Source organism: Micrasema longulum, unplaced genomic scaffold, assembly GCF_059751315.1.
Source record: "Micrasema longulum isolate JH-2025_06_02 unplaced genomic scaffold, ASM5975131v1 h1tg000029l, whole genome shotgun sequence".
NCBI classification, from domain to species: domain Eukaryota; kingdom Metazoa; phylum Arthropoda; class Insecta; order Trichoptera; family Brachycentridae; genus Micrasema; species Micrasema longulum.
The window spans coordinates 110,459-125,043 of NW_028277236.1; the positions used below are offsets into that span (position 1 = coordinate 110,459).

General features: G+C 32.1%; 1 protein-coding gene across 1 annotated transcript; it reads left to right on the forward strand.

Moving 5' to 3' along the window:
* Nucleotides 1-7,835: 7,835 nt before the first annotated feature.
* On the forward strand, nucleotides 7,836-14,168 carry mmm (missing minor mitochondria). The gene is made up of 2 exons (XM_088223972.1): nucleotides 7,836-8,211; nucleotides 10,583-14,168. Exons 1-2 carry the CDS (start codon nucleotides 8,142-8,144, stop codon nucleotides 13,744-13,746), a joined length of 3,234 nt encoding a protein of 1,077 aa, XP_088080098.1. The 5' UTR covers nucleotides 7,836-8,141; the 3' UTR covers nucleotides 13,747-14,168.
* Nucleotides 14,169-14,585: the final 417 nt, after the last annotated feature.

Here is a 14,585-nt window from a genome sequence, read left to right on the forward strand (position 1 = left end):
GTTTTACGTTTAAACAAAAAAATTAAGGAATTTTAACGGTTTTATACAAACCTGTAAAACTCGTAATCTTAGTACAAGGGCGAAGGGATATGCATTATATGATGGCCTGAGGTCAGCATCCCCTGAGTTTGGTCGCAAGGGAGAAAGGTCAGTAGTGGTCAGACGAACTGTAGACTCCTTGCGTTGACTCAACCCTGCCTGAAATTGAAAAATATTTCGTCAGAGACATACCAATACTTTGAATTGTTTATTTATTACTAGCGTTTTTTTTTTATAAATGCATTGTTTGGACCGACTCTTTACGTGTGTGGGTTTCATAGTCCATGATCGATGACGCACACGGGCTAAATAATTTTACCTGAAATTATAGAGCAACGACCGATAAAGCAAGTTATCGTTTTCTATATAATCCAATACAACAATTTATGCAACTCTAACAGTATTGCACAGAAAGATGAGAGCATCATCCTGTAGTAGATTAGCATCGTCCCTACTATGGAGAAATGAACAACAAAGAAACATGACCAATAAAAAGACCACAGGGCGCAGTCAAAGCCCAGTTTAGTCCAGTAAAGTTCAGTCAGCATCAGTCACTCAATTCCAGCATGTAGTTCAAGTGCAGTTGCTTCAACTCCTCATCGCTATAGCACTCAAGCGCCACAATTCATTATTTATTCGCCATGTAATAAATACACATTAAACAGCAACCTCGTGTCTTCTGTCAATTTTCAACTAGGGTAGGAGCTCCACCAGCCGTCATTAACCGAAACTCTACACGCGTATGTCGCAGCCGGATTGTCATGGGTATTATCCTTGGCTCTACCCGACCGAGTTTCTCCAGGGTATGCTTGGCTACAACAGTTTAGAGACTAGAAGAAATGTGTATTTGACTACACATTTTTATCGATTGTTGCGCGGTATGATCGATAATTCTGAAATTATGATGAGCATTAGTTTGTATGTTCCTGACAATTACCAATGACAGCGTCAGCATAGATTGTTTCATATTCCGATATTCAGGACCAACCTGCCTATAGTTATGCCTGTTGGAAGGGCTACCGCTATGCTGAACAACATCGCTCTGGATATTGATCTGTTTCATGTATCCGAAGGGGTTTTCCGGAGCAGGATTCTTCTACTACTTTGACATCAGTCTCTTTCGTGTATTTTTTTTTCTTTTTTATAATATGTATGTATTGAATATATTTTTATATTATACTAAATTATACTTATACCATATTGTACACTATTTTTGTTTAAGTAACATTAAGTATTATATTCTTATTATTATTATTGTATATTTATTATAAACTTTATGTTAATAAATACTAATATGTCATTTTAGCCGGAATATACTGATGGCAGCTACGTATACTATGGTATCCTACAAAATGACGAATTTCGTTTTTCAATTATAACGCGCAGACAATAATAATAACTTAAAATCCCTGTATCCAATTTTTTTATGTATCTAAAAGCAAATATTTTTTTCCGTTAAAAATTGTACGTTTTGCGAACATGCAAATAATACTATGGTATTTACATAAACGACTGTGTTGATTGGAGAAGAACGTAGCGCCACCTATCGTATGTATCAGTTATTCATTACGCCAGCGCGTTGTTCCGTGAACGGGTTTCGTTTGCTTTACCTGTACACAAATGTTATACGTTCAACAAATAATGAACAGATCATAAAAAAATAAGTATGTAAGAGATCAAAACGTATGTAATACAAAAAAAAACTAATTTTAAACCTAAATTCTCAACATGCAGAACAAGGCGATTTTAATGATAATTATTAAAACTTGTTCAAAACCATCGTACGTATAATATATACGATCATAAACGTTGTTTTTAATTTTTTTAAAGTGTGGTACGTAGCACATAGGCATAGTATTTTACCGGGTGTACCCTACAAAAGCTGACACATTGTGTATGCGTTTGAAGGGTGTACCCAGAAAGTTACCGAGCCGGGAGGATTGGCGTGGCATGTGTGAAAAGGGACATACGGTCATTTAATTCGTTTAAAAAATAGGACAATATATCCAGTCATTTGAATTATGCAGATTGTAGACATTATTTAAATAATTATTTTGTAAATACGAAAATACAGAAATTTTTGTAAGTATGATCCGAAATTCAAATCAATAGCTTTAGAATATGTGAACAAAAACATATTTAAACACTCATGAGGTTGAGCTGCTGTTGTGTCAAAAAAATTACGATTGGGTGGTCTATTTCGCAAATAAAACTATTTTCATACTGAAATTTTATTATATGAGGTCATGTTTAGAAATCGGTAGAATTTTAATCGAATTTGGTAGATTGGTAGATTGCTTCTAAGATCGGCAAATCTACTGAAAAATCGGTAGGGTTGGCAACGCTCCTCTCGCGCTTCATAAAATTCGGTATTTTATTAAATATGTAATAAATCCACACCGAAGCGTGGAATCGTTTTTTTCTGTCATCTCCAACAAAAAAATATATTTTAAAAATGTGTTAATGTTTGGTTCTCCCAGTCGAACTTGTTTTTCCCGGTTTACTAACAAGCTAACGAACTAACGTACCCTATCGCTATCAGAATCGGGAAAATCAGATTGAGGTTGACAGACAAATTAAGAGGCCATAAGATCTTTAAAACCGATCCTGGTAAGTGAGTCAAAATTCTACATGGTCATTAATATATTGAGTACTAAGGACAAGATTACCTTCTTAATTGGACGAGAGATTCTCTGTTTATAATATTTCGAAGAAAATCATCATGAAATCAGTTCAAAATCCAATTAAGATTGGCTAAAAAACTCACCTAATTTTAATAAATATTTCTAGTCTCTACTAAAAAATTACCCTTTATGTGAAAATAAAAGCTGTAATAAAAAGAAAAGGAAATATCTTAAAACATGAAATAAAACCATGAAATTATTAATCATTTTATTTCTTCCATGTTATATTGTATAACGTACAAATATTGTATAAACAACTTTTAATTAAATAGACAATAAAGCGGTAACATGTATTTTATTATATTGTAAAGCTATTTAAATTAGGCCAACCATGTGTATAACGAAATTTAATATTGATAATTGAATTTAAGCTACTAATTGGTATTGGAGAAATTGCAATACAATTACAAATTCAGTTTTGAAATTGTAGTTGGTTAATATCTGATATGTATGTAAAAAATAATGTTGATTGAGTTATATTAAATGTAATACGTTTTTTTAGGACTGACTGCTACTGATTAAAATTTTTCACCAGTGACCAGGTTTCATCGTGATCAACATCCACCAACGAATTGAAGTAGAGAAACTAAACCTTTAAAATGAACAATATTTTGAGTTTGTCCAAATTTTTGTAGACAAGAACTGGATTCAACTCCCTGGGGAGCTGTTTATATTAACATATTACTATATTAATATTAATACATATTAACATATTCAAATATAGGCAGAATGGTGAATGTTACACAGTGGGTAAAGTGGCCACTTAACCAGCCATTGACAGGTCATAAGCCCTGTAGATGCCTAGACTTCTATATTACCTTCTCTTAAATGTTCTTCATCTCTGTTGTAACATTTTAATATAAACAGCTCGCCAGGGAGTTAAATCCAGTTCTTGTCTACAAAAATTTGGACAAACTCAAAATATTGTTGATAAATTACCTGGTCCATGAAGAAGTATAGAAATTGAAAAAATAATATTTTCAGGCGTTGCCTAGTATGTAGGTAAAATAATTCAATTGGATGAATCTCACCCGCATAAATAAAGGTTTCAGCTTTTTAACTTCACAAACATCAACAGATGAAAGAATTGAAGGAATATAGATGTTCAAATACAGGCAGAATGGTGAATGTTACACAGTGTGTAAAGTGGCCACTTAAACCAGCCATTGACAGGTCATAAGCCCTGTAGATGTCTAGACTTCTATATTACCTTCTCTTAAATGTTCTTCATCTCTGTTGTAATATGTTTCTTTAAAATGAAGTTGGCTGCTTTTATGCGTTACCGACACAACTTGTTATTATTATACATCAAATCTAAGTTTATCAATATTAAATCCACAGCGTTATCCTGATTAAATCCACAGCGTTATCCTGACATTGTCATTACAAAAACTATATGAGCGACGCGAACAATAATAATTGTTAAACTTTCTAATTATAAAGTTTTGTAATAAACGTATGTTTCCGAGCGAAATTAAATTTACCTAAGCTGGCTAGGAGAAAGCAACTATTTCAATTTATAGCAATCACAACAAGGATAATAACTTGAATTAATTTCGCAATATTTTAAGCTATGATGAATATCTCAGAGTAATAATTCTCTAGAGAAGCCCTTTAGCTCTATTGCATAGAACAAAAGCGAACCAATTTTTTTGTTTGGTTTTGGTTTGGTTTTTAGTTTAACAACGAACGTGTAATGGACGGTTTCCGTTTGCAATTTTCAACGCAAGTACATACGGCCCGTTGTATTGCTGTGATCTGTAGCTAAGTTCGTGGTCAATAATCATTGAATAGTTTTTCTTCATATGGGTGACTCTATTAGGTTATTACTCTAAGCTCTAAGAGGTATATAAACTAGGTATATAAACGAATTAACGATGTGGAGAAAGTCCAAATAATGTTCCTAGACGATTAGTCTACACCCCCTAGGAAATTATCAAGAAAAACCTATATTACAACAGAGATGGAGTACATTTTTGAGGAAGGAATATAAAAATCTGCGTATATATTTCTTGAAAATTTCAAATTTTGTCTTTTACATTTTTTAACCTTTCCTTTACTGTCCTAAAAACACCTGCGCGTTACGGTGCTGTGCAGTCACTACACATTAAAAAAAAAGAGTTTTAAAAAGAAAAAATTGAATATTTATAGGGAATGGCTTTAATTTACTTTAATTTAATTCAAAGAAGATAATATTTCAAATCTAACTGCTGAAAATATGAAAAAACCATTGGGTATCGCTAATGACTCGGGTGAAACGTGCACCCGCGCCAACTTCCCGAGAGCTACTAAGTAGCTAGTACTGAACTACGTGACTGGACATGTAGTGGACGTGTAACGCCAGGTGTTATTGGTACACTGCGAGTATACTATAAATGATATTTGTAATTTATCCTCGATTTCCGATAAAATGCTTTTTTGTGCCTAATAAGTACTTATTATATAATAACAAATTATTTCGATCGATACGCAAATGTGTAATGGAAAAATACTGAAAATCTTAACCCAATATTTATTATTTTAATGAAGATATTATAGTTAATAGGTGCAATGTGTACTAGCTACACATCACCGGGGAGGGAGGGTTAAATAAAATACCTAGATGAAACGTTTATTGATGTGAGTGAATGTGTGAGTGATTATTTCACTTATGCACTAGAAAATACTTTAGTTTAATTGTCAATTGCCTTACAAGCAAATTTTATAAAAATAATAGAATAATGATGATTTTCTCATCCTTATTTTACCATTATGCCTAGGCGCAACTTTATACTAGGTTCATAAGTAATGCCTAATATTATATCGTCGTTGCGCAAGCAATGTCTATTAAGTTTTTTTTCATTTCTCAGTAAGACACAATTTTGTTTTGACAAAATAAACTTATATCCTTTTTTTAAATAAAATGATGTACAGTAGTCTTTCGGTAATCTGGCACATATCGCACCACCGCACTGCCGGATTACTGAAAATGCAATATCACTGGAAATTACTAATAATAACGCATTTAAATGGCAGAAGATATGTTTGATTGTTTACATATAAATATTTTATACTGTATTATACATTACATTATGTGTTAACATAAACTAAAACTACAATAACCAAAGAATTGTCTCCAATTCACGCTCTAAATTACCGAGCAGTCCGCTTGGTAGCTGCCTGTATAAAAACGTCGGACTACTGGCAGGGTTAGTAAAAAGCCGGATTATAAAGGGAGTACTGAATTTTTTCTTTTTGTTATCAATAAAAAAAAATGTAAAAAAAAAACATCATCAAAAGGTGCATTGTGTAAATTATCTCTTAAATATTTTTAAAATGTCAATTAATAGATATTGTCGGCGCAACGTCAATATTGGCTTTGAGTAGAGAAAAGGCAGAATAATGACTCACCATAATGATAAATACTAGGTAGCATGAATAATTATACTTGAATAGTTAATACACTACGGTAGTCATGTTTTGTTATTATTTTTCTCTGTATATTAAAAAGTTTTACCTTACCTAGTTAGGAAGACTACCCATTATCCAGGGAAATACATTACTACAAAAATGTAGTAGATTATCCTCTAGCCTTTCTGGGTACATATTAGTGGACTCCGAGTATTTATTTTCTTGTCAGCACTCTAAATGATTTTTTTAGACTGGAAACACTTTTAAACAACTCTCGAGTATATTTTTCAACTGCAAAAGCAGCACATATTTTAATTTATGTATATTTATATATAACGTAGTTTTTTTCCATTGAAAATCCTCGATCGAGAATTACTCGAAATGGCGTCCGGTTATGCAACTTTTTTGTCTCTAATAACAATGTTTTCTTAAATAAATTAATTAGGTTAATTAGTTGAGTTAAATACTTAAAAACCAAAATTGGATTTCACCAGACAATTTAGTTTCGATTTCCGAGTATATTTTTTTTTAATAAACGGTCATAAAATGTTGTAAATAACTTTTTTATGCTTCTCTCAAAAATGATGTCCATCTTTTTTTTATCATATAATAAATGAATAAATAAACTTATTGTTAAAACTATTCAACAAATAATATATTTTGTTAAATATTCATTTAGGTGTTGGTATAAAATAAATTTAAAAAGGAACAAAAAGGGTCACTAAAAAACCGAAAAGATACAAAACGTACTGATTTGTAATTTTTGTATTGTTTTTCATTACGCACCATTATATAAATGAATATTATTCCTACGTGTTTACATATTTTATTTTTTATTAAATTACTGCAATAAAATTTTTCCTTATTTTTATATTTTATCGTTCTTTTAATTTTTCGTACCGTCTTTAATTTAAAAGGAAGGCATAAATAATTCAATTAAAGCAAACATAAAACGTATTTTTAAAAGCCTTTGTTATTTTAAAAAAGGATGTGCTAATTCTGCTTTTCTGATAAAGTTTTGTGGGCCTAATGACTAATTATATGAAAAATAGCACTCTTTAAAGAATACAGACTACCTATAATGACAATTTTAGTGACATCGTCATATTACACTGTAGCCACTATATTTTTTTCAGATCTGTAAAAGAATTTTTAAATTTATTTCCTGCTTTACTTTTAATTTACACTTTAAATTTTTACTTTCAATTTTTACTTATTCATATATACATCAACTACCCGCATCTAATTAATCCTACCAAAAAGTATCTAGACTTAGTGGGTAACAATTTGTAATAAATTGTATTTTAAAATGTTAAATAAACGCTGTTTTGCAGCTCTGAAAATGAATTATTGTTGGTTGTAAAATTTTACTAAGAAATATAAATGTTAATGGAATCAGAGAGAGAGGAGAGGAAAGGAAAGTTAAAGCAATAAAGTGTGTGTTCTCCATTTTTTGTACTTTTAATTTAATTTTTAAAATATTTATATATTTTTTTTAAATTAAAATTCTTCCTCCCTCCTTCTGTATTTATAATAAATAAATGTGAAATCTGTGATTGGTCTTACTTTTTAAATTGTTCTTTTGTACCTTGTATTTATAAAAAAGACTGGGGTTTGCGTTTTTATTTCATGCACGTTATGAAGCCTTTTAAAATCAATTGGTAAGACTTTCAAAATACTTTTAAAATCAAAATTTAATGTTTAGGTACCTACTTTTTTATTTAAATTGTAATCTAGAATAACTCACTCTGAAATCGCAAACAAACAAAAGGTTATCTAAATAACTGTCAAAAAACACAAATCATAGCTGTTGATACGTTAAACATTTATTTTATATCCCACTAGTAATTTGAGTCTCTAATAATAACATTCCTTTAATTTATTGACTGTTTGTTAGCCGTATCGCTATGGTAGTTTCACCCCAGTACGCTATTATCGACCAAACAGACGGTTTAGAATACATTTAAATAGCTGGTGATCACTTGATCACTTTACTCGGCTGTGTTTACCCAAATTTTCGTCTCAATTATGGATTCAGACGACCTTAAGCCCGTTGAGAGTCATATTGATAGTTTGCAGACGGACACCTTAGTTCAGCGTAAGTATTTTCATATTGATCTTAAAATAAAGCTTAAACTCTCAAATGATGACGAAATATTTTGAAAAAATTGAAAAGAGTATCAAAGATTTATATACAGTTTCACACTGGATACATAATTTTGTCTACGTATCATTTTTTTTATTTTTTTAAGTTTTATTCATTTTAACAAATAAGTAACATGCATAATTGTATTTTTGTTCCCGCAAAGTCGAAGCTTGTCTGCGGGTTACATTACATTTTTTAAAAAAATTTATAAGTAAGTACATAGTTTAATAATAATTGAAGAATAAAATATATTTATACACTTAAGTTTCACTTGCTGTTTAATAATTTTTTGACTATTTTTTTAATGAAATTAGGTTTTTTTCTTCACGGTTTTTGGCTGGTGGTTAAATTGTACAGTTATGGTACTACACTACCCATTGTTCTGTCACCATAGTAGTTTTTCTGTCGTGGTACCATCAGCTGCTGTGCCGATACTTGTCGGGTCATGATCTGGTGGTTTATTTTGGATTTAAAATTGCAATCGAGGAAATGATCTGTCATTATCTTATACTGACACTGTTTGCTTATTGGCAAAACGTTAACAAAATCAAATAATATTTTATTGTTGTCTTTTGCCTCATTCTTTATTTTTACAGGTACAATAATTTTTAAAATTTGTACCTGTAAGTTCAAGACACGTCCATGTATTAACATTTAAATTTTTTTAACCAATATTAGTACATGGTATACATAGTCAGCCACATGGTGTAATGGTCAGAGCGTTTGCCCACCGTGCAAAAAATCTCTGGCCGTTGGTTGACATAAAATATATATATTTCAAAACTGTATTTTTACACTTAAATATTTCCCTGGTAGTCTCTGGACTGGCATCTAAAGCGTAAGACTGATCATCTTATCTGATCATAAAAAAATATTAAGATACTCCGCGATTGGTGTACCAATGATATGTCGTAGGCACCATTAGGTGCGGAAATGGAAAGATGTGATACATAATCACTTACCGACTTTTTGATATATACCGGTTTTGAGACGTATTTGTCTCTTCGTTAGGACTCACAACATTTACATGTAAATGGTAAAATACGCCGTCACATTCACCAGAGTACGCTAACAACACAGTGTTATTGATCAAAATATTTTATATCCCGTACAGTTCAAAGGATGCAACTGCACTTATTGATGCATTAGATTATTAGTAGTTGTTGAAGAATTGGTAGGGATAGGAGGGGTAGGTAATTTGGCGAGTGGTTAATATACTAATAATAACTACTTAAATTGATTTGTTTAAACGTATGATCATAAAGTTAATGAATGAATGGTGTGTTCAGAAAATAACGGGAATTTTTAAATTTCGCGGGTTTGGAGAGTCCGATCGTCAATTTTTTTCATTGTGTTGGTATACATACTCCTGAAGTGTGCTAATATTTTCAGCTGTATTTATTGTTTACTTTGTATGTGGCAGCCGCCAAGGTAAAACGTGTTCGGCGTGCTCGTCGATTTGCGTTTTGCAATTCAGATTGCCTCCACTGCGACGATTGAGTCTTAGTTTCGACGTCATATCCGTAAACCCTTCTTTTACATCTGTTATAACACGTTTCAGTAATTTTGCATCGTCGTTGACTTCATTTAGTGACACATGGGCAACTTCCATTCGCCGCTGTTTTGTTCGAGATTCTAAAATATTGGAACAAATTTTGCTGCCACGCGTTTCATACCCAAAATATTTTTAAAAAAATCATTACATGAGCCAATCATTATGCCAACATTATCAACGACTTTTCTGATTGTGATTGAGCGATTGTTTATAACCATTTCATTATTTTTTTTCACGTTTTCATAGGTTGGTAATGTGCTGGGGCGTCCAGGCCGTTTGTCATCTTCAACGTCTTCATGACCATCTTGGAAACGCTTATACCTATCGTAAACTCTTGTTTATTATCCAAAAGCCTTTGTCAACATTTTTCACCCTTAGTTATACTTTATTTGATTTTTTACATAAAATTTCAAAGAAATTATTTTATGCATTTTTTTAATAAACGAAAATCGCCAAGCACATAAAAACACGTCAAACCTTAGCGGCTGCCACAGACAAAGTATCAATGAATACAACTGAAAATTTCAGCATATTTCTGTAGCTTATTTATCAACATAATAAAATAAATTGACAATCAAACTCTCCAAACACGCGAAATTTAAGAATTTCGGTTATTTTCTGAACACACAGCTTATATATATTTATTTAGATCTTAAAAATAAAATACGCAAACTTCTTTCTATTGTGATATATTTTTATTGTTTTTTAAATTTTGAATATTCTTTTATAACACTTGTGTAAAATGTTAAATTTATGTGTTTATTTTAGTACAAAATGATGAAGCTGATGAAGAAAATGAAGAATATGATGAATATGATGTTGAACGATCAAAAAATGTTCCTGACTATGAAGTATCCGGAGTAGTAAAAGTGACTTTGGATGAGCTTACTCAGACTGCATTAGGTGTCACTGTAGGAGTAGATGTTACTGGAGAGTTTCCGTGGAAGAAAATAAAGAAAGAATTACTTATCGATAATATGCAAGTCCTCGGAGACGAGTCGGCGTTTAGACCATTTATAAAACAAATTAAAGCATACGAAGATGATGAAATTTTGATCGGATACATTCTCGATGAAACCAACGATGAAGATGAATTTTATGTTTGCCTTACTCCACAGTCTATGGACCACTGCGAAGAAGTATCGGAGGCTCATTTACGAAAACAACACGCCGTTCTTGAACAGTCCATTACTAAAGAACCACGCCCTTGGGCGTCATTCGGCAGTGAAATAGAAGTAGATGAAAGTATCGTTAAGTACAACAGACCATTGATAAAAATTGAAGTGAAATCAAAATATCCCGTCGCTAATCAGCCTGATTACTTTTTGGGAAGAAAAGCCGATGGTGCAAAAGACGGATATGTCGAATTACTTCCACTGAGGACTAAATATGTCAACGTCACGAAAAAACGTGTTGATGTCGCCATTCAAGCAAATCCTAACAAAAATTCATCATTTGCTCAAACCGTTCCGAGATTTCCACAAAATGTTTGGACTCAATGTAATCTTGAAGGGCAATCAAATAATGAAAATGAAACTGATGATCATACTACAACAAACGAGATAGTTGAAGAAGAAAAACATAAAGATCTTGCAACTAGGCATGCTGAAAAAGAAAAAGAACTAACACTTATTAGACTAAGTACATTCCTAACATCAAAAACTGCTTCGATTGAACGAATATTGAAATTCAATGAAAAAATAGATATTTATAATCTAGACTATCCCAATTTAGTCAAAGATGGGGGAAAATTGAGTATGGCTAAGTCGATGGAGCTTGGTGAGGTTATGCTTTTTACTGATTTCAAAGGTAAAAATAAATATATTTCAGGCGTAGCTTGGCATCAATTTTACAACAAGCTCGTTGCTTTGTCTTATGTGGATTCTGTTCCTTGTATAATTAAATATCCTCAAGATTCAGTAGATGCTGTAACCAGAGCTGTATTTGGTGAAAATCCTGTTCTCGTCTGGAGTCTTTCTGATACACTTACACCTAAATTATATTTGCAAAGTAATCGGGAAGTAATATCTCTTTCTTTTTGCCCATTCCAAGAAAATATTCTAGTTGGCGGTTGCGTGAATGGACAAATAGTTGTTTGGGACTTAGAAGGCCGGCTAGAAGATAACGAAGAAATTGAATTATTAACAGACTACCAAGAAAGTAACAGAATAGCCATGAACTCTCAAATGGGGTGGATGAAAAAAATTCACGACAAGTCCGTTGTTAGAACTACTGTTGTTTCAAACTTATCGTATAATCATTCATCGCCCGTCACTAACATAAATTGGTTGTCTTCCCATTTTGAAATAACTACGAAAGGAAAACTAAAACTCCTACCCGAAAATCAAGAAAAGTCAATGCAGTTTGTAACAATATCTGAAGACGGGACAATTTTTATTTGGAATATAAAAATGTCTTCACTCAATAATATTCCAGAGAAACTTAAGGAATCCAAAAGAATTTCCAAACGACCAGATAATTTAGTCTTAGAAACTTCTCCTTTAAAAATATTAGATGGCATTCTTAAACCACACTACAAAATATTCGCTTCTAATCCGGTTACAAAAAAGTTGGATCCTCTTCTTTGTTTATCTTTTCAATATCCAATAGTAAATACAATAAAAACAAGATCTGAGGCACCAAGGTTGTATGAAGAACAAATTGATCGGTCAATAATTGATGAGCAAATGCAGCCAATATTATGTGCCTCCTCGCTATATGGTGATTATTTAAAAATGACATGGAATGGTGGAGAATCTGTAGCAGAAGGCGGTATTGGAGTTGAAGTAGCAACAAACTTAGCAAGAGCGAGAATTCATGGTGGTCCAATCACTTGTTGTATACGAAATCCATTTTACAAAGATATAGTGGCTACAATAGGGGGAAAAACAATTGCGATTTGGTCCGGCGACTCTCAAGAAAAACCTTTTATGTGGAAAAGAATGAATTATTATTTGACATATGCAACGTGGTCAAGTAACATCCCGAGTCAAATGTTTGTTATTACATATATAGGCACAATTGATATCTGGGACTTTTTAGAGAGAAGTGATTTGCCGGTGCGTTCACAAACTGTATCTGGAAGTTTCTTGACTGGTATTTATAGTCACAAATTATCTCTAAATCAAAATTATATGGGAATAGCTAATTCTTTAGCATTTTTCAGACTATTTCGAATACCTAGATTTCTCGTTGAATCGGGAGACGGGGATGTTAAACTCACCGAAAAATTATTTGATAGAGAACGTAGCGTGATAAATCTTTACCAGAATTGGAATTCTGTTTGGGAAAAGAAAAATGAAGAAGTTCTTAATATTATAAGGAAAAAAACTGTTGACAAATTCAGAGAAAAAGATTTAAATGCAAAACTTGCTCTAAAAGCGGAAGAAGATCAAATAAGAATCGATGCTGAAAAGGCTGAAAAGCTTAAATCGCAAACTCTAAGCCCCGAAATGAAATGGAAAAAGTTGCAATGGGAAGGTGTAGAAATATCGATACAGATAAGAAAAAAGTTAAATATAGCCCAATTGCAATTTGAGGAAAGACCACTGACAGATATTGAAAATCAAATAAAAGCCAAAGCGAAAAAAATGATGGAAGGGTTAAATAGTCGCCAAAAAGTTTTTGAAGAATCAGTCGCTATTTTGTTCCCGGAAGTAATATCTCAACCAGCGGAGGTCGTTCACGTAAAATCCGAAGAAGAAATAAAAGTTTCAAGAAAAAAGTGCATGAAAGAATACAAAGATATTTCTGATAAAGCCGGCAAATTGATTAAGGCCTATGAGTATACCTATGTTTGGGAAAACGTAGCCCTCGAAGGAAAAGATCGCCGAAGGTACTTAGATACATGTGCGGCTATTTTGGCGAAGAGAAAAGGAAAGATAGCACAAAAGTTAAAGGAAGAAAGAACAACTCGAGGGAAAGAAATTTAAAGCATGTCAACATGATCATGAAATTATTTATTGGACAGCGAAAATGAAGGAACTTATTTGCGCTGCCTTGGCTTTGACTGGTTTTTCATGTGCGACGTTCGGCCTTCTACCCATTTTAAACTGTTTATATATCTCCAGTTTTGATTTAAGGGTATTTCGATTAATTAGATAATAAAAATTACAAATCAGTCCGCTATAATACATAATTTATCTACTTTGTAGGATTAGTTTGTCACTTGTTTCATACTATCTACTTTTAAATATGATAATTGGGGAGATATTAGTTTTAGTTAAAGAACGTTTCAATCATTTTAATTATATTTTATGTCTATTTAAATACAATATATCTTCTGCAAAAATACTTTTCCTTTACGGTCAATTTTCGAAGATTCAATATTGTCGGGTTTCTGACACAAGTTGGTAACTACATTTTACTAGTTGTGAAATAATTGTTCTTTTAAATTTAAAAACTCACCCCAAATCAATATTCCAAATAAAACTGCAAATTGAATATTATGACGTATTATTTTATTTATTTATTCTGGATAACTTCTATAGCACCATTTTCGTGAAAATTACCCCAAAGGCGCTGTACAATAAACATCCTAAAACATCTTGCAGCTACAGAGCGCACGGTTGGTAAGAAATCTAGCCCCCATTCATATTTTATTGACTGGTTTAGTTTTAACAAAATAACAGGTAAATTCTAAATTACGACACATCCTGCAGCTACAGAGCGCATGGACAAATAAAAATCTAGACCCGATTTTTTATAGTTGAAGTGTATCTTGGAAGAGTGTCAGTGTGAAGTTTGTGATATTTATTCAGTTAATTAACCT

Bases quoted from the DNA above. Each gene is read 5' to 3' on its own strand.
- mmm (XM_088223972.1), top strand. From the start codon at position 8,142: ATGGATTCAGACGACCTTAAGCCCGTTGAGAGTCATATTGATAGTTTG. The intron at 8,212-10,582 runs GTAAGTATTTTC...TGTTTATTTTAG, and splicing joins GACGGACACCTTAGTTCAGC to TACAAAATGATGAAGCTGAT.